Source organism: Mus musculus, chromosome 12 (assembly GCF_000001635.26).
Source record: "Mus musculus strain C57BL/6J chromosome 12, GRCm38.p6 C57BL/6J".
NCBI classification, from domain to species: Eukaryota; Metazoa; Chordata; class Mammalia; order Rodentia; family Muridae; genus Mus; species Mus musculus.
Genome location: NC_000078.6, coordinates 98,826,495 through 98,853,028, shown reverse-complemented (window position 1 = coordinate 98,853,028; position 26,534 = coordinate 98,826,495). Strand labels below are relative to the sequence as shown.

The 26,534-nt window shown below is 39.5% G+C and overlaps 1 protein-coding gene across 16 annotated transcripts in view; it reads left to right on the top strand.

Moving 5' to 3' along the window:
• Positions 1-26,534, top strand: part of Eml5 (echinoderm microtubule associated protein like 5) — a 114,908-nt gene that overhangs the window by 48,483 nt on the left and 39,891 nt on the right. For 15 of the 16 annotated variants that reach the window (XR_001780456.2, XR_001780453.2, XR_003950056.1 and 12 more), the window contains exons 16-25: positions 328-421; positions 1,547-1,647; positions 8,873-9,075; positions 10,246-10,357; positions 11,351-11,478; positions 15,645-15,786; positions 21,805-21,957; positions 22,038-22,169; positions 24,234-24,322; positions 25,519-25,695. Coding sequence is in view for 8 of the 16 variants with exons in the window: in NM_001081191.1 (NP_001074660.1) it covers positions 328-421; positions 1,547-1,647; positions 8,873-9,075; positions 10,246-10,357; positions 11,351-11,478; positions 15,645-15,786; positions 21,805-21,957; positions 22,038-22,169; positions 24,234-24,322; positions 25,519-25,695 (1,331 nt within the window). In the remaining 8 variants the exon portion in view is untranslated. Of the gene's footprint in view, positions 1-327; positions 422-1,546; positions 1,648-8,872; positions 9,076-10,245; positions 10,358-11,350; positions 11,479-15,644; positions 15,787-21,804; positions 21,958-22,037; positions 22,170-24,233; positions 24,323-25,518; positions 25,696-26,534 lie in introns of those variants that run through there. The other variant, XM_006515976.2, reaches the window with a different exon arrangement.

The following is a 26,534-nucleotide window of genomic DNA, read 5'->3' as shown; positions in this document are numbered from 1 at the left end:
CTTTATATTTATTTATTCACATCCAGACAAGGCAGCCCTGTTGGGCAACGGATTCCACAGTCAGGCTACAGCTTTTAGGACAACTCCACCCCCTCTAGCATTATACCATTCTTAGGGCAGAGTATCCACCACCTTTGTCCCCTCACACCAGATCCATCTCTTAACTACTCCACCAGTTTAAATCACCCTGGGGGCCAAGCATCCATCATGCAAAAGAGACTTGGGGTGGAGGTCCTATTCAAATGAGAGCATGTGTCTCTAGAAAACACACTAGATGAATTTGACTTAATGAAATTAAATCAGAGTCTCGTCTTTTTGGTGTCACAGCTGATGGGAAACGCCTGGCTTCAGTTGGAATAGATGACAGCCACACCATTGTATTGTGGGACTGGAAGAAAGGGGAGAAACTTTCAGTGACAAGGTAGGAAGAACACTTACCATGTTGGCAAAACACTAATGTTACCGTACTTCGGTGTTTTGAAATCAAACTAGTATGTGAGGGGTTTTTTGTTTTGTTTTGTTTTTCTTGTTTTTTTTTTTTTGTAATTATCAGCTTTTGTTACCATTAGATAAATATAATCAAAATAAAGATAAATTATTTTATTATTTCTTTGTAGGTTTAGCCTTTGTGAACCTGTTTTTAATTTGCCTATAATAGGACATTGGAAATTACTATTTCAATTTGCCATTCTCAAAGAATGACTTCCACTAAAAGCTGTTATATACCAGCTGGGAAGCATGGTTAAATGCTCAAATTTGTAATTGAAAAATGACACACATATTGTGTGCTTTGTGTATATGTATGTTTTTCTAATATTTTCTTCATTTCTATGTTTTCTAAAATGAGCATGATTTATTTTATAATAAAATATTAACAGTGCTTTGAAGGGGGAGTAGTTAACAGTGCCAGAGACTATATTTTAAGTTTATTTCATCAAGTTGAAATGTTAAAGCATTAAAAAATATGAATGCTTTTTATAGAGTGTATAGATGATGTCCAAGGACTTAATAGTTTCAAAGGAACTTTGAAAGTCTGGTAAGATAGCTCAGTGAGCAGAGGCACCAAGTGTAACCTTGGTTTGATCACCAGGGCCTACAGTGTGGTAGAAGGAGAGAAATAATCCCGACAGGTTGTCCCTGACATCTTACACACAGAATGTGGCATGAATGCTTCTCCCCTGAAGTAAGTGAATGTAATAAAAGGAATATGGAAGGACATGTTAAGTTGTAATGAATTACTGTTTCAAAAATTTTAAACTCTTGTTACACAGAACATTCCACACACAGCATTTTCTGTCCACAGTCCAGTGGGGCTCATGGCTACTGTGTAACTGAAGTTCTATTTTCACAGTTTCTACTGTCTGGAGAATCGCTGAGCAGAGTTAACATATTTAAATAGTGACAAATGCACAAGTGGATGATTTCACAGCCTGAATGTCAGATACCAGCAGGAAACAATTATCCAGTAGGCAGAGGACTCCAGATAGGAAGTGAGTTGTCCTGGAATGGATTATCTTTAGAGCTAAAACATTTTGGTTTGTTTCAGAGGCAGTAAAGATAAGATTTTTGTTGTGAAAATGAACCCCTATGTGCCTGATAAACTAATTACAGCTGGGATTAAACACATGAAATTTTGGCGTAGAGCAGGTAAGGAAATGTTTCTATTTGCTCCTTTGAAATTCTAGAAAGCATTATCTTTAAAATAGTTTAGCTAAGTACAGTGTGGTATGCTGGACTGGATCCTGGGATAGACAAGGAAAATTTTTAGAAAAACTGAAATCTGAATGAGGCCTGAGGATCAATTAAGGGTACTGTGTAAATGATGTTGGTCTCTTAGTCTTGATAAAGGGATAGTGTTGTTAAGATGCTAACTTTAAGGGAAACTGGATAGAGGACTGCAGAAACACTACACCTTTATATTTGTTTGAAATAAGAGATTTTTAAAAAGTAAATAGTAGGTAGCTGGAGAGATGGCTCGTGATTGAGAGCCCCTGCTCTTCTACGGATTCAAGTTTAATTCCGGGCACCCACATGGCCACTTACTGGCAGGGGATCCAATGCCCTCTACTGGACCTGGTGGGCACTGCATGTATGAGGTGTGCACAGGTGTATGTATACATGCAGGAAAAAATAAAATGGAAGCTTGTCACAGACTCCCTTCAACTAAAAAGAAGAGGAGGAAGAAGAAGGAGAAAAGGGAGGAGGAAGAGGAGAAGGAGGAGGAAGAGAGGCAGGAGGAAGAAGAGAAGGAGGAGGAGGAAGAAGAGGAGGAAGAGAGGAGAAAAAGAACATGAGAAGTACATACTTTTTAAAAAAATATGCAGTTGCTGGGTAATTGTGGCATGGCTCCCATCTTTAATACCAACACTCAGGAGGCAGAGGCAGGCGGATCTTTGGGAGTTCAAGGTCAGCCTGGTCTACAAAGCTAGTCCAGGATAGCTAGGACTATTACACAAAGAAACTGTGTCTCGAAAACACTCACACACACACTTCAATTTAGTAATACTTTTCCTTAGGTTTTTCTAGATATCTAATAGCCTTGAAACTGAATCATAAGGAGATAAATGTTAAGGTTTGGTGTATATTTTCAATCTATCTCATTTTCAGAAGTCAGATTCACAGAGTTCATTAGGTAAGTGAACATAATTATCTATTTCTTTAAACTAAGTATCACCTAACCCCTTAAATTAATAGTTTTAGGCTTTATTGAAGGAAATACCTTAAGGATGAGGCAAAAATAGATTCTCATGCCACTCTAACTCAGGTCTAGACTTTAGGAATTCCAAGTTATGAGTTACCAATCTCTCCCTGCATTTTTGAATTCTACTCCATGAAGTGTTACAGGCAGAGAGCCACTGAAAGCCTTTAAGGACAGTAGTGATGTGGCCTCGTGTAATAAGAACACAAGGTGGCCCACTCTCCTGAAAATGAACACCTCCAACCTCCTGTTTCCTTTTAGGCTTGCATTTTTTAAAGCCTCAGTCATCACTAATGTAACACTGTCTGCTTTACTCCGTTCTTCTATCTACTGAATGTCTCCTACAGTGGGGCTCCACGGAAGCAGAGCTTTGTCATCTGTTTTGCCCTTAGCTCTATTCTCTTTGCCATGACTAGTGTGTGGCATATGTTTCTTAAGTAAAGGAATGGATGAGCTCAGTTGGAAAAATATGCAGAGGATACCAATAAATGATGCATGGACAGGATAATGTGAAAATTGATCAAACTCACCAACACTAATGCATTTAAATCAAAACTGCAGTAAAATTCAGTTGGTGTTTCATGTGTCTAGTAAGATAGGATCTAGTGTTCCCCACAGTGGTAAACCAGGGGCTGTTTTCACTGTTAGCAGATGTGTAAGCTGCTGTATTAACTTTGTAGAATTGATGGAAAGAAGCATTGATGTGTATCTTATTTATACACTGTCCCGTTCCCCGAGTACCTTAGAGCAGCTTCTAGTCATGCCCTGAGAAACCTGTACACTTGCAGAGAAGCCCTTATAAGCCTGTGTAAAGGAAGGTACTTTTAATAACAAAAACTTAGAAGCAATTTTAAAACTCAGTAATAGGAAAATTAGTAACTATAGGTTGATTATATAAGGAGAGAATAGAGTTCTGAAAATCAGATTTCTAATAGATAGATCAATGTGTATATAACTGACAAAATCTTGGGGATATCAGCAGATTGCAGAATGATGGGCATGAACCCTCAGTTGTTTGTGTGTGGGTTTTTTTTTTATAGCAGATATATAAGTGGTTGTTGTATTGATCTTTTCCCCAATTTTTATTACTTTATTTATTTACATTCCCATCGTTGCCCTCCCCCCCAGTTCCTCATCCCATTCCTCCTCCCCATTGCCTACGAGAAGGTGCTCCCCCCCCCCACCAGACATCCCCCTTCCCTGGGGCCTCAGGTCTCTCAAGGATTAAGCACATCCTCTCCCACCAAGGCCTGACCAGGCAGATCTCTACTGTATTTGTGTCAGGGGCCTTAGTCTGGCCCTTGTATGCTCCTGGTTGGTGGCTCAGTCTCTGGGCGCTCCGTGGGGTCTGCGGAAGTTGAGACTGCTAGTCTTCCTATGGGGATTATGGGATTGCTCTCCCCTTCAGCTTCTTCAATCCATCCCCTATTCAATCATAGGGGTCAGTTCAATGGTTAGGTGTTAGTATCTGCTTGTGTCTCAGTCAGTTGCTGATAGGGCCTCTCAGGGAACAGCCATACCAGTCTATAAGCACATCATAGCATCAGTAATAGTGTCAGGCCTTGGTGCCCTCCCATGATATGGATCTTGGGTTGGGCCATTTGTAGTTCTTGTCATACAGATCTTTCACTTTCTTGGTGTGAGTTACCTCAAGATATTTTATACTATTTGTGGCTATTGTGAATGGTGTTATTTCCTTAATTTCTTTCTCAGCCTGTTTATCATTTGTTAATTTTATATTCTGCTACTTTGCTGAAGTTATTTATCAACTGCAAGAGTTCTCTGGTGGAATTTTGGGGTTCACTTATATATTATCATATCATCTGCAAATAGTGATACTTGACTTCTTTTTTTCCAACTTGTATCCCCTTGATCTCCATTTGTTGTCTAATTGCTCTAGCTAAAATTTTGAGTGCTATATTGAATAGATAGGGAGACAGTGAGCAACCTTGTCTTGTCCTGGATTTAAGTGGGATTGCTTCAAGTTTCTCTCCATTTAGTTTGATGTTAGCTACTGGTTTGCTGTTTATTGCTTTTATTTTGTTTAGGTATGGGCCTTGAATTCCTGATCTTTCTAAGACTTTTAACATGAAGGGGTGTTGTATTTTGTCCAAGGCTTTTTCAGCATCTAATGAGGTGATTTTTCCTTGAGTTTGTTTATATAGTGGATTATGTTGATAGATTTCTGTGTATTGAACCATCCCTGTATCCCTGGGATGAAGCCTACTTGATTGTGATGAATGATGGTTTTAATGTGTTCTTGGATTCAGTTTGTGAGAACTTTATTGAGTATTTTTACATCAGTATTCATAAGGGAAATTGGTCTGATAGTCTCTTTCTTTGTTGAGTCTTTGTTTGGTTTATTTATCAGAGTAACTATGGCTTCATAGAATGAATTAGGTAGTGTTCCTTCTGTTTCTACTTCTTAGAATAGTTTGAGGAGTATTGGTATTCGGTCTTATTTAAAGGTCTGGTAAAATTTTGCACTACAACCATCTGGCCCTGGGCTTTTTTGGGGGGGGTGGGGGTGGGGGGGGAGGTTCTGGTGACTATTTCTATTTTGTTAGGGATTATGGGACTGTTTAGATAGTTTACCTGATCTTTATTTAACTTTGGTGTGTGGTATCTGTCTAGAAAAATCATCCATTTCATCTAGATTTCACAGTTTTGTAGAGTATAGGCTTTTGTAGTAGTTTCTGATGATTTTTAAAATTTCCTCAGTTTCTGTTGTTCTCTTTCTATTTTCATTTCTGATTTTGTTAATTTGGAAACTGTCTCTGTGCCCTCTAGTTAGTTTGGCTAAAGGTTTATCTATTTTGTTGATTTTCTCAAAGAACCAGCTCTTTTTTTGTTTGTTTGTTTGTTTATTCTTTGTCTAATTCTCTTTGTTTCTACCTGGTTGATTTCAGCTCAGAGTTTGACTATTTCCTGCATCTGCTTCTCTTGGGTGCCTTTGCTTCTTTCTGTTCTAGAGCTTTCAGGTGTGCTGTTAAATTGCTTATATAGGATCTCTCCAATTTCTTTATGAAGGCACTTAGTGCTATAAATTTTCTACTTAACACTGCTTGCATTGTGTCCCATAAGTTTGGATATGATGTGTCTTTATTTTCATTGAATTCTATAAAGTCCCTAATTTCTTTCTTTATTTCTTTTTTGACCAAGTTATCATTAAGCAGAGAGTCGTTCAGTTTCCATTAGTATGTGAGCACTCTGTTGTTTTTGTTGTCACTGATGTCCAACCTTAGTCCATTGTGACCTGATTGAATGCATGGGTTTATTTCAGTCTTCTTGTGTTTGTTGAGGCTTGTTTTATTATATATATAGTCAGTTTAGGAGAAGGTTCCATGAGGTGCCAAGAAGAAGGTATATTCTCTTGTTTTGGGGTGAAATGTTCTGTAGATATCTGTTAAATCCATTTGGTTCATAACTTCTATTAGTTTCACTGTGTCTCTGTTGAGTTTCTGTTTCAATGACCTGTCCTTTGGTGTGAGTAGAGTGTTGAAGTCCCCACTATTATTGTGTGAGGTTCAATGTGTGATGTGTGTTTTGAGCTTCAGCAGTGTTTCTTTGTCTTTTTTGTTGTTGTTGTTGGTTTTTGTTTGTTTTTTGTTTGTTTGTTTGTTTTGGTTTTTCAAAACATGGCCCTGGCTGTCCTGGAACTCACTCTGTAGACCAGGCTCAAACTCAGAAAATTCACCTGCCTCAGCCTACCAAGTGCTAGGATTAAAGGCGTGTGCCACTACTGCCCAGCTAGTAATGTTTCTTTTATGAATGTGGATGTCCTTGCATTTGAGGCATAGATGTTCATAATTGTGACTTCTTCTTGGTGGAATTTTCCTTTGATGTATATAAAGTGTTCTTCTCCATCTCATTTGATAACTTTTGGTTGAAAGTCTATTTTATTGGGTATTAGAATGGTAACTCCAGCTTGTTTCTTGGGACCATTTGCTTGGAAAGCTTTTTTCCATCCTTTCACTCTGAGGTAGTGTCTATCTCTGTCACTGAGGTACGTTTTTTTGTATGCAGCAAAATGCTGGATCCTGTTTATGTATCCAGTCGGTTAGCCTGTGTCTTTTTATTGGAGAGTTGAATCCATTGATGTTGAGAGATATTAAAGACAGATGATTATTAGTTCCTGTTATTTTTGTTGCTGGAGGTAGTATTATGTATGATTCTCTTCTTTTGGTTTTATTGGGTAATGTCTAATTTCTTTTGTTTTCTTGGATGTAGTTACCCTCCTTGTGTTGGAAATTTTGTTCCAGTATCCTCTGTAGGGCTAGAGTAGTAGGAAGATATTGTTTAAATTTTGTTTTTGCCATGGTATATCTTGGTTTCACCATCTATGGTGATTGAGAGTTTTGCTGGGTATGGTATCCTGGGCTGCCATTTGTATTTTCTTAGATGACATCTGTCCAGGATCTTCTGGCCCTTAGAGTTTCTGTTGAGAAGACAGGTATAATTTTGATGGGTCTGCCTTTACATGTTACTTGGCTTTTTCCCTTTGCATCTTTTAATATTCTTTGTATTTTCTGCGTATTTAGCATTTTTGCTATTATGTGGTAGAAGGATTTTTTTTTCTGGTCCAATCTATTTGATGTTCTGTAGGCTTCTTGTACGTTTAATGGCCACTTCTTTCTTTAGATTAGGGAATTTTTTTATTTCCTATGGTTTTGTTGAAGATGTTTTCTGGTTCTTTGAGCTAGGATTCTTCAACCTCTTCTATTCCTATTATTCTTAGATCTGATCTTTCCATTGTGTGTTGGATTTCCTGGACATTTTGGGTTAGCTTTTTACAGTTTTTATTTTCTTTGACCAATGTGCCCATATTTTCTATGGTATCTTCTAGGCCTGAGATTCTCTCTTCTATCTTTTATTCTGTTGGTGATACTTGCATCTGTAGCTCCTGATCTCTTTCCTAAGAGGTCCATCTCCAGGGTTTTCTCCCTTTGTGTTTTCTTTATTGTTTCTATTTCCATTCTTAGTTCTTGGACCATTTTGTTCAATTCCATCACCTGCTTGATTGTATTTTCCTGTATTTCTTTAAGAGATTTATTTATTTTCTCTTCTGTTTACCTGTGCTTCTACTTGTTTACCTGTGTTTTCCTGTATTTCTTTAAGGGAGTTCTTTATATCCTCCTTAAAGGCCTCTATCATCTTCATGAGATGGAATTTTAAGTGATTATCTTGCTTTTTTGGCTTGTTGAGATATCCAGGGCTTGCTGTGGTGGGAGAACTGGGTTCTGGTGGTGCCCGATTGCGTTGAGTTCTGTCGATTATGATCTTCTGCTTGACTCTGTCATCTGGTTATCTCTGGTGTTAACTGGCCTGGGTATCTCTGACTAGAGTTGGCCTCCTTGGAGGCAGGCATTGCAGTCTCTGGTTAGGGTGGGCCTCTTGTGTCTCTGGATAAAGCAGACTTCCTGCATCCCTGGTTACTGTGGACCTCCTAGGAGGCAGGCAGGCTGTGTCTTTGGTTATTTTGGGCCTCCTGGAAGGCAGACAGGTTGTGGGGTGTGGGAGGGTATCAGGCCTGCTGATCTGGCCTGGATGGAGAAAGGGACCAGTAGGAAAGTGAAGCTGGGCAGGTGGGCCTTGTGTCAGCTGGGCTCTGTGTCTTTGGTGACCGTCACCTAGGAGGCAAGCAGGCTGTGGTGTATGGCCAGGTATCTGGCCACTGATCTGGCCGAGGTAGGAAGCTGGCTGGAAGAATGGAGCTGGGGCTGGGGCAGTAGCAGTGGTGGAGGTGGGTCCTGCGTCATCTGGGCCCCATGGTTCTCTCAGCTGGCATAGGTATTTGGGCGAGATTCTCACCTGTGTCGTTGATTACTGTGGACCTCCTGGGAGGCACACAGGCTGTCAATGTGAGCCTGTATTGATCTTTTAAAAACTTTCTTTAAATAAGTCATAAAAATTTTTGACAAGTATTATTAAAACTTCTAACAAGTGTCTAAAACTTAGTTTTTATGTTATTTATCTTAAAAGATATAGCCTAAGATCTATGATGTAAAGTATTCCCCAAGAAGATTGATAGATTTGTAATTTTCTTGTTAATTCTCTATACTGTTAAATGTCTTTCTATCAGACATCAATAGGAATGAAACTGTTCTTTGTAACTGTGGACATTTTGAAAGCAGTACTTTTACATTTTTTTTACATTTTTTTTAAATGATCCAGGGGGAGGATTAATTGGAAAAAAAGGCTACGTAGGCACTCTGGGGAAAAACGACACAATGATGTGTGCAGTGTACGGATGGACTGAAGAGATGGCTTTTTCTGGAACATCCACAGGAGATGTGTGCATCTGGAGAGATGTTTTTCTTGTAAAAACAGTTAAAGCCCATGATGGGCCCGTGTTCAGTATGCATGCATTGGAGAAAGTAAGTAACTTAAGGATGTTTTAAATTAAATACAGCTATCATGGAGGGAGCACTGCTTTCTACTTAGCTGGGCTACCCAATCATGGTCTGTTTTGTTCTCTCCTTCCAAATCCCTAAATATGATATGAAATAGATATGCTGCTTAAAACCACTTTAAATGGCATAGTGGCACATCCCTGTAACCCCAGCACTCAGAGGGTGAAGGGAGGAGGATTATAAGTTCAAGGTCATACTTGATGCTCAGAGCCAGCCTGAACTACACAAGACCCTGTCTAAAAATAAAAAAAAAAAACAAACAGAAAGAAAGAGAGAAAGAAAGAAAGAAAGAAAAGAAAAGGAAAGGAAAGGAAAGGAAAGGAAAGGAAAGAAAAGAAAAGAAAAGAAAAGAAAAGAAAAGAAAAGAAAAGAAAAGAAAGAAAAAAGGAAAGGAAAAGAAAGAGAACAGGAAAAGGAAAGGCTGGTGAGATGGCTCAGCATGTATAATACTGACTGCACAGATCGGGCAACCTAAGTTCAATCCCTAGAACTCACATTGGAAGGAGAGCTGTCCTCTGACCTTACAGAAACACACACAAACACACACATACTCCCTCTCCCTCTTCCCTCCCCCCTTCCTCCTCCCCCTTCTCCTTCTTCCTCCCCCTCTCTTCTACCCCCTCACTTCTCTCTCTCTCTCTCTCTCTCTCTCTCTCTCTCTCTCTCTCTCTCTCTCTCACACACACACACACACACAAATTATTATGAAGAAAAGGAAACTAAAACCTTACTCTATTAAGCCCTGCTATGTGTCAACATTATGCTAAGTGCTTTCTGTATAATTACATCCTATTTAGTGCCATTGCCATTCCTTCTTTCCAATGTAAAGTAGGAGGCTTTAGAAGGGTGTGTGTGATTGCTGAAAGTGTGATAGTGGCAGGTGTCACTCACCACCCACTACAAAAACTGGTCTTGTGGTATCCTAGCATGACTATAGATAATATTATAAATTCTGTGTTTATGTTTGGAAACTATGATAGAGACTCATACTGTTAAACTTAATCCCTAATACTGAATCCCTCTTAGTCAGAGACTTTTGGCTACACTCTTTTCTCTGTAGCTTTTCAATATAAAGCAGCTAATTGGTTTTGATGTAATTTGGTCTTTACTAACTGGATCCCTTTGTTTTCATAGGGATTTGTAACTGGAGGAAAAGATGGTATGGTAGCCCTTTGGGATGATTCCTTTGAAAGATGCCTCAAGACCTATGCTATAAAAAGAGCTGATTTAGCCCCAGGATCTAAAGGTGGGTTCATATTTAGTCTGCTGTTCAAGAAAAGACTAATTATTCATCAATATGCTTGATCACTGACATGGAACACAAGAAATATATTTTGCCTTCTTGTCAATCATCAGAATTAAATAGAAATCATGAAACCAGAGTCATTATCCTCCCTTCTCTGGTGTATTTGATGAAGTCTAACTCACCATGACACTCTTGACTCTCATACTTACTTACCAGCATCTAGGAGATTGTTGTCAGGCAGCATTTGTGCTTACTGAACAAGCCTGACCATCTGATTGCAGTCCCTGGACCCCACTGTGGAAGGAGGGAACTGTGCCAGCCTCTACTCTAGCCTCACAGGTCTTTCCTTTCGGTGCATTTCTTCCTTTCAGGGACTGTGCCATACTCCCTCTGACCTCAGTGCCTTTTCTGCAAGCTTTAACTTTTTCCTACAGTCTGGACTTCCCTCCAGTGACAGAACCATGCTCACATTTCAGATCAGAAACACTTTATTCTACATTACTTCATCCTCACGTCCACCTTCAGAAGTTTAATTCCTCTCTCAAATTCTCCCGTCCTAATAACCTCCTCACACAAGACCTATTGCAAGAGCTAGGTCTGCCGTGCTTCCTGCTGTGTTGCTGAGGCCTACCTAGGACACACTGGCCAGAGGGATCTGTCTTACATTGCGTTAGAATTCCTGATCTGGATGGTATGCATAACTTCAGGGGAACGGGAAGATGATGGAGATTTACTAATCTATGAGGCAAAGATGTAGTTATTGAAATGGTAGTGTGAGGTCTGGGTAGAGCAGAATTATATGTTGGTATGCTCTAAGATTAACAAATTGAATGGTTGAAGGAAATACAGTACATTATTAGAATTTCTCAAATACAGATAGAACTTTATAATGTGATTTTTTTTTTAACCATCAAAGACTATCAGTGGAAAAATACATACTCTTGAATTATCTTAACTTCATACCTTTAAGAACTTTTCCATTTAACATTTCAGGTCTGCTCTTGGAAGATAACCCATCTATACGTGCCATATCATTAGGGCATGGTCATATTTTGGTTGGCACAAAGAATGGTGAGATATTAGAAGTGGATAAGAGTGGCCCAATCACTCTTCTGGTCCAGGTACTTGAAATATTAATGTGAACTTTTCTTCCTTTACAGTTCATGTTTTCATTCAGAACATGAGAAGCAAAGCTGACATGGGTAAATCAATGCAAGATGAGTGAGGGAAATATGTCTCAATGTTTCATACATTGAGAAAATTAGCCCATGGACTAGTCAAAACCATAAATGAATTATATGTTCTCATGTAGAATAAGTGCCACTATTTAAGTAAAATTCTGTCACTAATTATGAAATCAATGGGACAAAAACTAGTTATAATGAGGCATTCATTTCATGTTTTAATTTTACTTTTTGGAGCCCATTTTCTAAACATAAGTCATTTGAAACTCTTTGGTTAAGTCAGTGTTAAGTTTATAATTTGCAGAAGTGAAAAAGGATATTATGACTATAGACTAAAATTGTATTACTGAAAACATTTATGAGTGAAAAGAAGCTAATAAAAATTCAGAAACAAGCTTAAGACAGAGTCTCACTGTGGTCTGCTAATTCTGAATTTGCTATGTAGATCAGGCTGGCCTCAAATTTGTGGAGATCCACCTGCCCCTGCTTCCACTTCCGCCTCCTTTCTTAATACAGACATGTGTCTTAAATGATCTGCTTCATTCTTGTTAGGATACCAAAGAGCACACACAGAGCACTGTTCATGCTTTATTTAGTGCTTTATTGTTAATACCCAATCAATGAGATTATGAAGAGGCTAAATATATACTAGTGATAGCTTGTTAATTTCACCTACAGAGTATGCCTTTAAAATAAAAAAATAATAAAATAATTGTGGGGTTTCTGGTGTGTGTGTGCGCGAGCGCACACATGTATATGAAACTGATTGGCCCTGCACTCATGATCTTCCCCTTAGGTTATGCATCTGGCTAGTCAAGGTAATTTACACATCTGTGAGATCTCAGACAGTATCACTACAAATACTCTTTTAGACATGAATACAGAGGAATTGCTTTTTAATTAGAAAAGATCTAGAAATCACACATAATCTCTATTAAGATAAAACTGTGGATGGACTGGGAATCTGAGAAGAGTTGAAGAGGGGGTAGATACGATCAGCATACATTGTATATAGATGGCATCAGAGAATAAATGAGAAGACTGTCTTAAAAGAGGGGACATTTTAGATAAGCTGAGCAGACTTTATTTGAGCCCTAAAGCACTGGTGCAGTGGACTGCACTCAAAGTCAGAAGAGATTTGAGGAACCATGCCTCAGCGTGGGCACCAAGCTCTTATCAGCTAGGTGGAAAAGACAGAGACTCATTTGTTTGGTTAAAATTCTTCAACCTTAGCTTGACATTATTGGCAGTTTGTGATTGTCAAAGGTTTTGATTAGAGTCCGCTGGGGACTTCTGTTTGGTAAACTATATGGTTTCATTTTAGTATTGATATTGGCTTTCAGGTTGTTTACATAGTAACCTAGTGTGGATGCTGTCCTTATGGACTCCTAATTAAAACTGTTCCCAATATATCTTTTTAAAAAATGATGCTAGGCATTTAGGCGAGGGCCTCATGCATGCTGAATACGTACTGTACTGCTGAGTCACACCTATCATATTGTGTTATATTTGCTATATGGTGAGATTTTTAATGTCTTTTTTAGCTTCTTGGCTTTGGGATAAACTTTCCTTGGCTGTTGTCTGAACGTGTATGTGAAAGCTTAGTGGATCCAGTGAAAGAAATCAAGTAGAGTTTAATTGCTAGAAATAAATAGAAAAACTATTAATTTCTATGAATATTGAGATAATAAATTGAAAAATAAAACTGATAGAGGTCCTCTATAATGTGATGAGTTTAAAAATAAACATATAGAAATCAATGGTATTTCTTTCTAGTAGCAATACAAATAAAATGTTACATACAATACTACTCATAAAACTATACAGTAACCAGTACTTTATTTTTTATGATTTGGTTACATGGATTCATGGATTTTGGGGGAGCAGTGCACATGCTGTGGCGTGTGTGGAAGTCAGAGAACAGGTTGGGGGAGTTAGTTTTCTTCTTCTGCCATGGATTCTTGGAAATCAGAGTCAGATTGTCAGGTGTGCAGGCATGCACTTGTTCTGTCTGATCCTTCCCATTGGGTAGTCCAGTGACCAGGAATTTTATAGTTAAAATATGTAAAACCTACACCAAGAAAATTATGAAATTTTAATAAAGATATAAAAGATCTAGATAAAATGTATACTTTTATGATTATAATCCATTCTTTGATAGGAATTTTGCACAAAATTCTGGCTTTTACAAAAGCACCTAGAAGATAAAGTAAGAATAAGGAAGAAAATGTTGAGAGCCTCTTCGGGATAGAAATATGCAAAACACAAACTTATTCTAGGACATCAGAAGACACTAGTGTTTGTAGTAGTGCTGTCTGTAGCTCAGTCTGTCCTAATGGTGTCCGGTCCTCATGGACCTGAGTAGCTCTTTAGTCATGTGCTCTCTAACTTATCAGGGACAAGGTTTTGTGGTTTTCACTGTATAGTCTTGTTTTGTTAAGTTTATCCCGATTTTTGATGTTATTTTAAACAATATTTTCTCAATTTTATTTTCAGATTGTTCTTTGCTAGTATATTTTACAGTTGATTTTGTGCACATCCTATAATGGAAACAAGGACCTATCAACTTGCTAATTTCATGTATTAGTTCTAAAAGTTTTGCGGTAGATTCTTTACTAATTTTTATATACAAGATCATCTCATCTGCAAATAATTGACTCACTTCCTCATGTCAGTTCTGGATAGTGGTTACTTCTTTTACTTGGCTAGTTGCTGTGGCTGAAACTTCCAGTGTAACATTGAATATGAGCAGTAAAAACAGACGATATTGGTCTTTCCCTATCTAAGGAAAGCTATCATTAAGTAAAGCCTCCTCCCTCTCTCCTCCTCCTTTTCCTTCCCCCCTTCCTCTCTTCTCTTCCTGTCTCCTTCTCTCCTTTCCTTCATTTCTTATTTAAAGACATGGTTTTGTTGGTCATCCTGACTTGTCTGAACTCATTTGCTGAACTCACCTTGCATTTGCAGCTATCCTCCTGCCTCAGCTTCCTGAGTAATGGTAGTATAGGCATGAGATTTTTCATAATAAAATTATAGGTTTTTCACAGATGTTTTTTACTAAGATGGAGAGTCATGGTTTAATTTCTAGTTTATTAAGTGGTTTAATCATAGGCCAGGAGAGATTTATTGTATGCTTTTTTGTTAGTTTATTAGGATGATCATGGTGTTTGATTTTCATTCTGTGACAGCTATTATATGAATTTATTTTGAGGTTTGACAGCCTTGCTTTCCTGGTTGCCCTGTGTGGTTGTTGTTACATGTGCTGAATTCTGTTAGCTAATAATATGTTAGTGCTGCTGGTTAGGGTTGTTGCTTTGTATTTTTCTTATCTGGTTGTGGTATCCGCTTCATAAGATGATGTGGGAAGTAGTGCCTCATGGTTTGAGAAGAAGAAAAAAAAGCTCCTAATCTTGAAGAAACTGGCTTTATAGCAGAATGCAGAAAACCGTCATCTTTACATGTAGTCTTGAGGCCAGTGAAGGCTGTTAATCGTATGACAATCAAAAACATAGACCAGCCAGTTTTCCCAGAGGCAAAGTCAGGGCTCTAGAGTTGACTACAAGGACAGGGAGGGCTCCTGGGTGTTGTAGACTTTAGGGGGCAAATGCATCTGGTGGGAGTGATCTCAGGTCTCCTTGAGTTACAGCAGGGCTTCATTATTCTCAGTGGCATTACACTCAAGGTAGATCTGAGATCTGGAATAGACTTGGGGAAATGGAGCTTCCACTTGCCTGCCGTGTACAACAAGAATTTATCCTCCAATAGGCAGTAGGGTACGATGATGCTGCCCCTCCAGCCAGGAGCTGGGGATAAAGCCAGGTGTTCTTGGTTGCAGGAGTCTGTTTTGGTTTCCAAGTAGATAAGTTGTGACCAGGGAAGAGGGGGTGGGTTCCAGGACACATTCCCTCACTATTTTACCAAAATCCACTAGGTTTTCCTTAGTAAACTTTCTTTGATTTCTTCTGTCTCCTTGAAACCTTGTCAAGGCTTTACTGAACTTAGAGGTCCTTTTCAGTTTCAGTGGTGAGCGGAGCGGGTCTTCGGAGCTCGCCCTCTCATTCATGTATTTTCAGATTACACTGAGATTAACTGTGTTTTCTTTATAGGGACACATGGAAGGAGAGGTGTGGGGTTTGGCCACACATCCTTACCTGCCCATCTGTGCTACTGTAAGTGATGATAAGACCTTAAGAATATGGGATCTCTCTCCTAGTCATTGTATGTTGGCAGTCCGGAAACTGAAAAAGGGTAAGAGGCTCTCGGACTTCAACAAAGATTAAGCTGTCACCGTCTTCTGACATTCACAAATAGCCATAGAATGTCTCTTGCAAAGGATTATTGGAAATTCCCTCATCTTCCTTGGACTGAACTTGTGACATTCCAAGGATAGGATTGTGGGAGCAATCCAAGGCAGGGAGAATTTATTCAGTTTCATTACTATTGCTTAACTCCTCTTTTAACAGTATAATGCCAATCGGAATGGGGTATTGCCCTCACTTGTATAATAGTGCAAACTTATTTTGATAGCTGGCTCAAGTTTGAATCCTTGTAATTGCTTCTGGAGCTCTTGGTATAGAGTCGGTATTATTCTCTTTTGCTTTTCCCTGCAGCTCTGTAGTTTACTCGCACTGAACATGGGTGTGGGTTTACTTGATTCATCTGCTTTATGCTTCCTGAGTGTGTGGCCTTTTATTTTGTGTTAATATTGAAAAACTCTCTGCCAGTGCTAGTGGCTCCCACTGGGAGTACATCTTTGCATTAGGTTCCAGGCAAAACTTGTGATTCTGTATTCTGAGGTTTTAATAGTCTTTCTTACTTATCTTTATTTTATTCAGCATTATTCAGTTCAAGAGGGAAAGTTGGTCTTCATAATTTGAAAGGATATGTGTGAAAATTTCTTTTTTGAGACAAAATCTCACTATGCCTTCCTAGCTGGCCTATAACTCTATAAAGTTGGGGCTGACCTCAAACTCACAGAGCTCCGCCTGCCTCTGCCTCCTGAGTGCTGGGATTAAAGGTGTCATTTCTGGTGGTGTGTGTGACAACTGCTTAAGTTAATAGGAGAAGATTGTTGATGTTCTTTCCCTAATTGAACCATAGTGATCCCCAACCTCAGTCCAACGGTTGGCTGTAAGTATCTGCATCTGTCTCAGCTGCTGGTAGAGCCTCTCAGAGGACAGCCATGCCAGGCTCCCAACTGTAAGCATATCATAGCATCAGAAATAGTGTCCGGATTTAGAAGACTAGCAAGTTCAACTTACCCAGACCCCAGGGAGCTTCCAGAGACTAAGCCACCAACAGTGACTGAGCATACACAGGCCAGTCTAAGACCTCTGGCACAAATCTAACAGAGGTCTGCTTGGTCATGCCTTAGTAGAGAAGATGCGTTTAATCCTCAAAAGACTTGAGGCCCCAGGGACAGGAGAGACCTGGGAGGTAAGGGGTTGTGGAGCACCCTCTCAGAGGCAAGGGGGATGAGGAATAGGATGAGGAACTGTGGAGAGGGGGATGGAGAGGGGGAAAACAATGAGAATATAAATAAATAAAATAATAAAAATTGAAAAAAGATTATTGATGTCATGCTGAGTTAGTTATGAGACACTGATGTAAGTGAACTATATAAAAAATTTGCAAATAACTCAACTTCATAGCAATCAAAGAATAAGTAGAATTTAAATATACAATATGACTTAATTTTTATATTCTTAAACTTTGAGAAGTAAATATATCCCGAATACTTACCAGCCTTTTGTACTTCCTTTATATATATATTTTAAATTAGGTATTTTCCTCATTTACATTTTACTTCCTTTTTAAATGACACATTGGAAAGTTCCCATTAACAGTTTCTTTTGCTGTCATGCTGACGGCCTCCTGTAACCTCTGTAGAGGTGGTATGACTTCAACATTCATGCCAGCCTGAGCCCTACAGTAAGACCCCCATCTCAACAACAAAAAACCAAAACAACAGCTCTTGTATCCTGTGGTTTTAGTTTTTTTAATTATAATCAATTTAGAATTTTTATGGAATGTTTGTTTTTGGATTCTTGCTATCTTTCCATATCTTTCTTCATTCCATGTTTCTTTTTAGCCCCACATTCTCTGTTGATATCTAATGGAGAACCCTCCTTTATAAACGCACTCTCATCATTATTTAATCTGTTAGCTCATTTTAATAGTTGTCATTTTTCCTGCATCAAAGCCAAGATTCATGGGTTTGCTCAAGTTGAAGTCTCTAAAAATAATTTCTCAGGCTACCAAGGGTGACAAAGTAGAGCTATGTCTCTCTGTCCTTGTTCCCAGTAACAAAACGTTCTATAAAATGTTGGGCTCGGAAAGGTCTGGAAATGGAAGTAATGTACAGGAGCAGGTGGCTCAAATCTTCTCACACATTCCTGCTGCAGAAAGTGTTTTTTCAAGAGGAGCTAGCATGTGTTCTCTTAAGAGATTTCAACATCACTTTGAGCATGGGGCTTAAAAGGGGTTCCTGGGAAGAAAGACCCACCCAAGAGTGTGACTGTGGGCTCCTCTAAGGGAGTCACACTTCAGTGACTTTTGGAGAGTCTGAATCTATTATGTACAGAGACTTGCTAAGAACTTTATAATATAAGATTTTAACTTTATAAGATTTTAGGGAGATTCCCATGAGACCCAACAGAATTGCAATCCATAATGTAGGCCACAGGGATGTAGGAAAGTAGAAGGTATTGTCTTGTTTGAGGATCCCAGAAGATATCTGGGAAAAGGTAAAGCCTTATTTGAGGTTATAATGGCTTAGGTCTTAAACTTAGGCCATTGGTATTTTAACATTGTTTAAAAGTATTCATAAATAAAATAGACATTATCTATGTTGACAACTCTTATATCAAATATTATCTATTGTGTTGGAATTTTTGCTTCTTAGCTGGCGAGAGCCCTCAGGGAGACTCTGGCGTGGGAGGCTCCTTTTCCTTCCCATGTGCCCATAATGTTCCCTGCTTTGGTACCTTGCTTCAAACCCCCTCCTCTATTTCAGTCATAAAGGATGTTTTGTTTTCTCCATCTATCCTGCCTGCTTCCTTGGCTTCCTGGGCGCTAAAGTTATGTTGCACCACCACATTCAGCAAAGACTGAGGTTGAATTGGGCCGTAGCCACGCCCTCTGTTGTGTGGCCTATGGCTGCTGCAAGGTTGAAGAGTTGCCATGGTTCTTTTGTGGCTTATAGACATGAGAGTCTTTTTCCTCTCCTTGCTCTAGAGAATGCTATATTTTGACCCAAGCTGTGAGTTTAGAAACAGACAACACAGGGTGCTTGTGAGAGTTCTTCTTTCCAAGACAGCTAGCTGTTTCAGGCCAGACTTCCCAGGTACAGAAACAAGCAAACTCAAAGTGTTGGCAAGCAAAACAGAATTATGAAATCTGAGTTCTCAGTCTTGTCAGAGTCCAGCCAAATGTTCACATTCAGAATTCAGAGTTCCCATTCAGCTTTCATAGAAGAAATATGGTCAAGTTGTGTAATTGAATTGACATTTTAATTATTTACCTACAACGTTAAATTTTTGTTTAATTTTTTATAGGCCATTGGGTGTCAGGAATTCTTGTAAACTTTCTGTGGTGGCTTTGACTACTTTGACTGCTCTGACTTGGGCTGAACACTTAAGAGCTTATCTGTTTACTTCTCGATGTAAACGATTCTTGCACTCAGACTCTCTTGCACATCACCTTGTAGTCACCATTAGCACAGCGTTCAAAGGTGGGACCCCTGGGGCTCCCCAAGGCCATAGGCTGTAGACAGTCATCAGTCACATTCAGCAGCAGAGACAACTTGACTAACTATGGTGCTTGTGCATGCTTTCAATTACTAACATCCCATTTCCTGTTGGCAAGGGCTCAGAGTGCTCAGCCTAAAAGTAACAAGGTGATAACCACTAAAAGACAGTAATTACTAAGGGCATAAGAGATGATTCTGGAGGGTATAAAAGGAGAAACTGAAGAAAGCAGATGTACCTGTAGGGAGAGTGAACAGTGAAAAAAGAATGAACAAGGAAGTACTGGCCGCCCCAGGGTGCAATTCAGATCTCTTTGGCGGAAAGGGCCTTGATGTCACTATATCCTGTACCTCCTGCCAGTGGTGAAGGAGTTTTGCAGAAGGTGTAGGCCACGGCTAGTCTAAGAAAGCCTCTGCTATGATAGCACAGCTGTCTACAGCCCCCCTCAACCCTGTAAGTCTATCTGCCGGCTCCAGTGCTCCAGAAGAAAGAAGCAAAGTCCCTTTCTTCACTTTTGCCCTTGCAGGTTCCCTCTGGTAGTGGAGCAGGAACTACATTAGCCGAGAAGGAGTTAGGCAATAGGAGCGTAGTGTATTGGACATGCTACAAATGTCGTCACACTGGACAGTAATTAGAATACTATCTGCAGTATAAGGTGTGGGAAGATGGCTACAGTCCTTCAGTGGTTGGATTGAGCTGCTTTGTGTACAGTTTCCTGGCATGTAATTCATACCATGTAAAGGAGGGCCAGTCCGTACTGGCTGGTGTGTAGTGGGGGGGGGGGTGTCCTATGAGCCCCATTGCTTGCAGTTTCCAGTTGTACAATGTCTGCCATGCAGATAGGTAAGGGTCACATGAAGCATAGTCATGCAAACAGGAACGGTTCTGACCAATCCAATTCAGTCCTTGTCCTAGATTGGTTTTTATTACTATAATAAAGACCATGACCAAAAGCAACCTGAAAAGAAAAGGGTTTATCTGCTCACAGATGCCGTCCATCAGGAAGGAGAGTCAGGCAGGAACTGAAGCAAGATCAGTGGAGGAGTGCTGCATACTGACTTGCTCCTCCCAGCTTCCTCAGCCTGTTTTTTTATACACTCTATGACCAACAGTCCAGGGCTGGCCCCACTCACAGTGGGCTGGGCCTCCCATATCAGTCATCAATCAAGAAAATGCCCCATAGGCTTGCCCAGGCCAATCTGAGCAACATTTTCTCAGTTAAGGTTCCCCCTTTTCAGATGACTCTAGTTTATGTCTAATTGACAACTAACCAACATAGTCTTGGCTAGAGGCTCAGGTCACAGGATAACAGATTGCTGCTGTCATGTCAAGTAGCAGTTTGGAGTTTCTGGACCATACTTGTGGAAAGTTTCCATTGGAGATGAGTGCATTGTCTACATTATCTTATTAATGGCTTTCCCTCCACAGTATGTTCTAGACAAAATCAAATTGTCTGACAAAGCAAAACTGTCCTCAGGATTCAGCTGTAATATCATATAGCAGGGAAAAGAAGTTTGGTTTGGGGGTTGGCTGGTAATAAATGACAAGTTCTATCCTGATTTCTGTTTATGACCACCGTGTACTACCGTCTCCTATGTTTGTATCTCTAGCCTGTCCTCCTGAGAAGTATTAGCATGTCACATAGCTTTCATCATGCCTTCCACTGAGTTTCTTTTAGGCATTCTTAACTAAAGGGTTACATACACATGTACTCATGTCAGTCAATGACATCGCTGCTGAGGAAGAAGTGTGATCTGGACTTTCTCCCCACCAAGTCTGTCTGCATCCGTGTCCATTCCTGTGCCTTGCACTGCTGCCGACTGTCATCACTGTCCCTTGACTCTCAGGTTGCAGCAGTCATTCCTAGATTCCTCTTTATCAGTGTGTGCTTGATTAGATGATTGTTTATTCCCAGTTCAGTCGGATTTTCATTCCGTAACTGCCTCACCCCATCCCTCAGATTACATGCTAGTACTCAAAGCTGTAGGGTTTGCCTAAGCTTGCCGAATAGCTTGCTGTCAGGGTAAGCACATTATTATCTCTTTATTCATCAGTGTGGCTCTGACTTCTCTTGGAATGAATAATATCAGTAATAAGAAACAATATTAATATTACACATGTATAGCTTTGAAACAGATCTTTCTAGCTTAAAATAATAACTGCCTAGTGTCCTTTTTAATTTCTGAAGCATTTTTACAAAGATGGTCTCATGTTTAAATTTTTGACTGAATAGAACATCTAAAGATTGCATTTGCCCCACCTCCACCCCTCACTCCCAGTCTTCACTTAGGTCATTGGCTTTATGTTGGTTCAATTCTCTCTTTCATCACTTTTCTGTTGATGTAAAGAACAGTACCGTTTTGTTAAGTTTAGTTAACAGAATGTCTTGACTTCCTTTTTATGTTGATTTGAGGCCACAATACATACAAGTTCCTCTTTATAATTAAAGGCCCTTAGAGAGCAGACTTTGGACATGAACGCGTGGCAGACGTTCCCTGATGCTTCTCTTCTCTTCCAGGGGGCCGCTGCTGCTGCTTTTCCCCTGATGGAAAAGCTTTGGCTGTGGGTCTCAACGACGGAAGCTTCTTAATGGCCAATGCTGACACTCTGGAGGATCTTGTGTCCTTTCACCACAGAAAAGATATTATTTCAGACATCCGGTTTTCACCTGGTGAGATTGCATTGAGTGTGTATTTGATTATTAGCATCAGGTAGTAAACGTATCAATGTAGACAGATGTTTCTGTTGCAGGTTCTGGGAAATACCTAGCTGTGGCATCCCATGACAGCTTCGTTGATATATACAACGTGACGAGTAGTAAACGAGTGGGGGTTTGCAAAGGAGCAACCAGCTACATCACCCATATCGACTGGGACAGCAGAGGTAAGATGCTGGTGAGGGCTGCACGGGCCCTGGTACAGCTCTGCAGAGCAGCAGACGGGATGAATCCCACAATGTGGGCACTGTACAGGTTCAGACTTTCAGAGCATAGGTGGCGATACAGCGTTAACTTTAAAGTAACCTAGATTCTATACAAGAAAGAAAGTCAGCCGTAATGTCCTGATGGGCTTCACACATTCCAAATTTGGAAATAGAAATGTAAAGATTTCAAAATCACTTCTTCCATTATTTAATATAGCATATATTTTTCTAAAAACTTGTCATAATTTTATGGCATAGTATTTAATGAGTACTTCTTTGCAGAGTGCATAGCATATAACAATGAAAATTTTGGACAAATGTTAAATATTTTAAATGCCCTCGCTTTAAGGGATATTCTACAATTTAAGCAAGCAATTTTCACAAGAAAAAAATGTTTTCAGTTTCTTTTCAGTGTGAATACCAACTAATATATCTACCTACATAAAAAATAAGCCTAGCCGGGTGGTGGTAGCGCATGTCTTTAATCCCAGCACTTGGGAGGCAGAGGCAGGCGGATTTCTGAGTTCCAGGACAGCCTGGTCTACAGAGTGTGTTCCAGGACAGCCAGGGCTACACAGAGAAACCCTGTCTTGAAAAACCAAAAAAAAAAAAAAAAAAAAAGCCTTTCCTGCATGAAATTATTTAATTAAATAGAGACTAAGAGAGTGCAATGGTGTTAATACATTCACCATAGAGAAAGCTGCCTTTGCACATGCCACACAAGTGCCCTTACCACTGAGCTATGGCCCTGCCCATTTCTTATTTTTCACTTTCAGACAGGGTCTTGCTAAATCCCACAGGTTTGCCTTGAATTCATTCTGCAGTCCAGACAGTCCTTGAACTTAAAAGTTTTCTGCCCTTTCTCAGTCTCTTGAATGGCTCAAAATATAGGTCTTTAATTTGAGTTTTCCTGTAAAAATGTAGTCAAAACACAAATATCCATGCAAAAATATAGCTATCACTCCATAGTGGGTAAAATTCAGCTTATTCTGAAACCAAATATGAGTGACCATGCCCTGGGAACACAGACCCAGGTTTACCTCAAATACCATGTTCCAAGATAGTAAGTTATAGGAAGTTTTCATAATCATAAACCAAGAAAAGTTGTAAATCAAGACATTTCAAAAGTACATTATAAGACCAGTACCACTTATTGAAGATGCTTTCTTTTTTTCATTGTATATTTGGCTTCTTCATCAAAAATCAAGTGTCCATAGGTGTATGGATTTGAAGGGACCCGCTGCCAACCTTGATGAGACTGATGGAGCCTTGATGGGACTGACCTAGGCCCTCTGCACATGTCCTACAGCTGTGTAGCGGGGTCTGCTTGTGGGACTCCTAACAGTGGCAGCAGGAGCTGTCTTTGACTCTGTTGCCTAACTTTTGGCCCCTTTCATCCTACTAGATTGTCTGGCTTTAATAGGAGAGGCGATACCTAGTCTTGCTGCACCTTGATATGCCATGGCTGGTTGATGTCCATAGGAGAGCCTGCCCTTTTTTGAAGAGAAGTAGAGGAGGAATGGATGAGGGAGGAGGGAAGGGGAGATGAAGGGTGGAAGGACTGGGAGGTATGGAGAGAAGGGGAATTGAGACTGTGATAAGAAAGAAAAGAAAAAGACAAATTCTAGGAAATTAGTACATTGGTATGTAAATCAGGTAGGCAGGCCACGCAAAGGGAGTCCCTGTTTTAGGCTTCAGATGCTGCCTGCTGGCATTCTTACTCTCTGATGGAAACCAGGCCTCTGACTACCCTAAAAGGATCTACCTAATGAATAGTGGCAAGCATGCTAGGTCTCATGCAAGGTGAGGCATAATCACAGTTTAGGGGATGAAAGCTCGCCCGGAGAGTTAGGCTCTACACTGGAGCATGCCGTTTCTCCCTAGGGAGTTACACAAGCTCCCGTCATCCCGTGAGATGTTTATCACGTTATGGTTTGTGTTCTTTCTGGGAATCACAGTTAAGAGTGATGATATTTGTATTCGTGTGTCTTTAATATGTCTGTAATTTTTAAATTCTCTTTTAAGGAAAGCTTTTACAAGTCAACACTGGTGCTAAAGAACAGCTATTCTTTGAAGCTCCCAGAGGAAAAAGACAAACCATCCCCAGTGTGGAGGTAGGAAGATGGTGATGCTTCTTGTGATGTTTATGTGATTGACAGGGACTGGAAAACTGAGGCCTCCTTCCCATCATTCATCTGTGTGTGGTGATCATTTGTTCTCACAGAATTTGAATAGTTCTTCCAGCAAGTTTGTTTTACTGGGCCAGATAGAGAAATAGATGGATAAAGAAAAGAGATACTTTTTAAAAGAAGGAATCTGGGCAACTGGATCTCTATAAGTTTAAAGCCAGCCTGGTCTATGTAGTGAGTTCTAGGCTAGTTAGGGCTTACATAGTGAGACTTTGTCTCAAAAAAAAAAAAAAAAAAAGAAAAGAAAGAAAGAAAGAAAGAAAGAAAGAAAGAAAGAAAGAAAGAAAGAAAAGAAAAGGAATATAGACACTTGCACTTGTATACTTAGCTGCACTTGAATCGCTGTCCTAAAAGTACAAGAAGCATTCCCTGGTAAATAGGACATGCCATCTTCTCCTTTGTGGTACCCTGTGTCTTTTGAAGCCTATATACCTAAAATGCTTGTTCTGACAGGTGTGTATGGGGATAAGAGAGGGGGGTCGGGGGGAGGAGAAGAAGGAGAGAATTATTCTTGGTCTTGTACCTGATAAAATCACTAGTTTTTAGTTGGTATGATCTAGAAAGAGATGCTCAGCAAGTGTAGCATGGAAGAGGCTTAATAAAGGGGCTTTCAGACTTCTTAATTTGTAGACTAATGGAAAAACATGTTTATGGGGCTGGAGAGATGGCTCAGCATTTAAGAGCACCGACTGTTCTTCCACAGGTCCTGAGTTCAAATCCCAGCAACCACATGATGGCTCACAACCATCTGTACAGCTACAATGTACTCATATACATAAATAAATAAATCTTTAAAAAAAGAAAAAAGAAAAACATGTTTATCATCAATTAAGAGAGACTTCGATACACAGGAAGCCTTGTTTTGGGGGTAATCTTGCAAAGAAGCAGTTTGAGTTATCACTGTGTGCTCAGAAGCTAGGACATATAGTATGCGTATAGTAATCATCTCCTAAATGATATGCTGAAATTCTCTGCGGGCAGTGGGGCTGGGAAGCTATAAAACCAGCTAAGGATTTAGCAACTTTCCTGTTAAATCTTTACTTTTACTGTGATGTAAAAATATTTAGACTTGACATATTAGATGTTAGAATCTTACAGCAGTTTTTAAAAAATATTTTTAGGTGGAAAAAATTAGTTGGGCAACATGGACAAGTGTTCTTGGTTTATGCTGTGAGGGAATTTGGCCGGTGATTGGAGAAGTCACAGAAGTAACCGCCTCTTGCCTCACCAGTGACAAAATGGTCCTAGCCACAGGGGATGACTTGGGATTCGTGAAGCTGTTCAGATACCCAGCTAAAGTATGTGTTTCTCTTTATCTAATGATACTGTAATGAAAATGGTGGAGGAACTATAAATTTGACTGTTTTAGTAAGAGTAATGTATAGATAGTATGCAATATTACATTGCCAGAGGTTTGGAATTGTGTTCCCTGTTCTTGGCATCTAAAATAAGCATTATAGTTTACTAAACTGTGCCTTGGTTTATATGTTATGCTGTATAGTGTTTTTTATTATTAAATAAATAAATATCCCTCTCTTGGTATTCCTTTCATCAATATAATTTTATAATTAATTATAAGCATAAATATAACCTTACTATATACCATTAAGAGTTAATATAAGCTTTATAGATGTAGGGTTTATGTCAGAAAAGAAGGCAATAAATAATAAACAGTTAAATATCTATAAAGTTAAATCACACTGATTTACTGTGATTTGTTGTTTTCTGAAACCAGATACTACAGATTCTTTACGTCTCTCTAGTCTGTGTTGTTTGGTTGTCCAATTTATTGACCTTTATTCACACTATTGTAAAACTTGCGTATATAGTGCAGGTGCATTGACTTTCTGACTGTCATAAACTAAGTTATATATTGTAATCTGGTGTCAGTAGGAACATGAACAGAATTTGAAGTGGGGTGCAGAGATAATATTGTGGCATGGAACGTGTGGTGGCCTCATCCGCCCTCGTTAGCATCTCCAGATGCTTATTGAAGTGAAAACATAGGTTTTAAACTTCTTACTGGGAGCTCAGCCACTCAGGAAAATATCCTAGGCCCAGGGATTCAGTTTATAGTCAGTATGGAGCTTACCTAGCCTGTTTGATCCCTAAGAGGAGAAGGGAGGAGGAGGGAGGT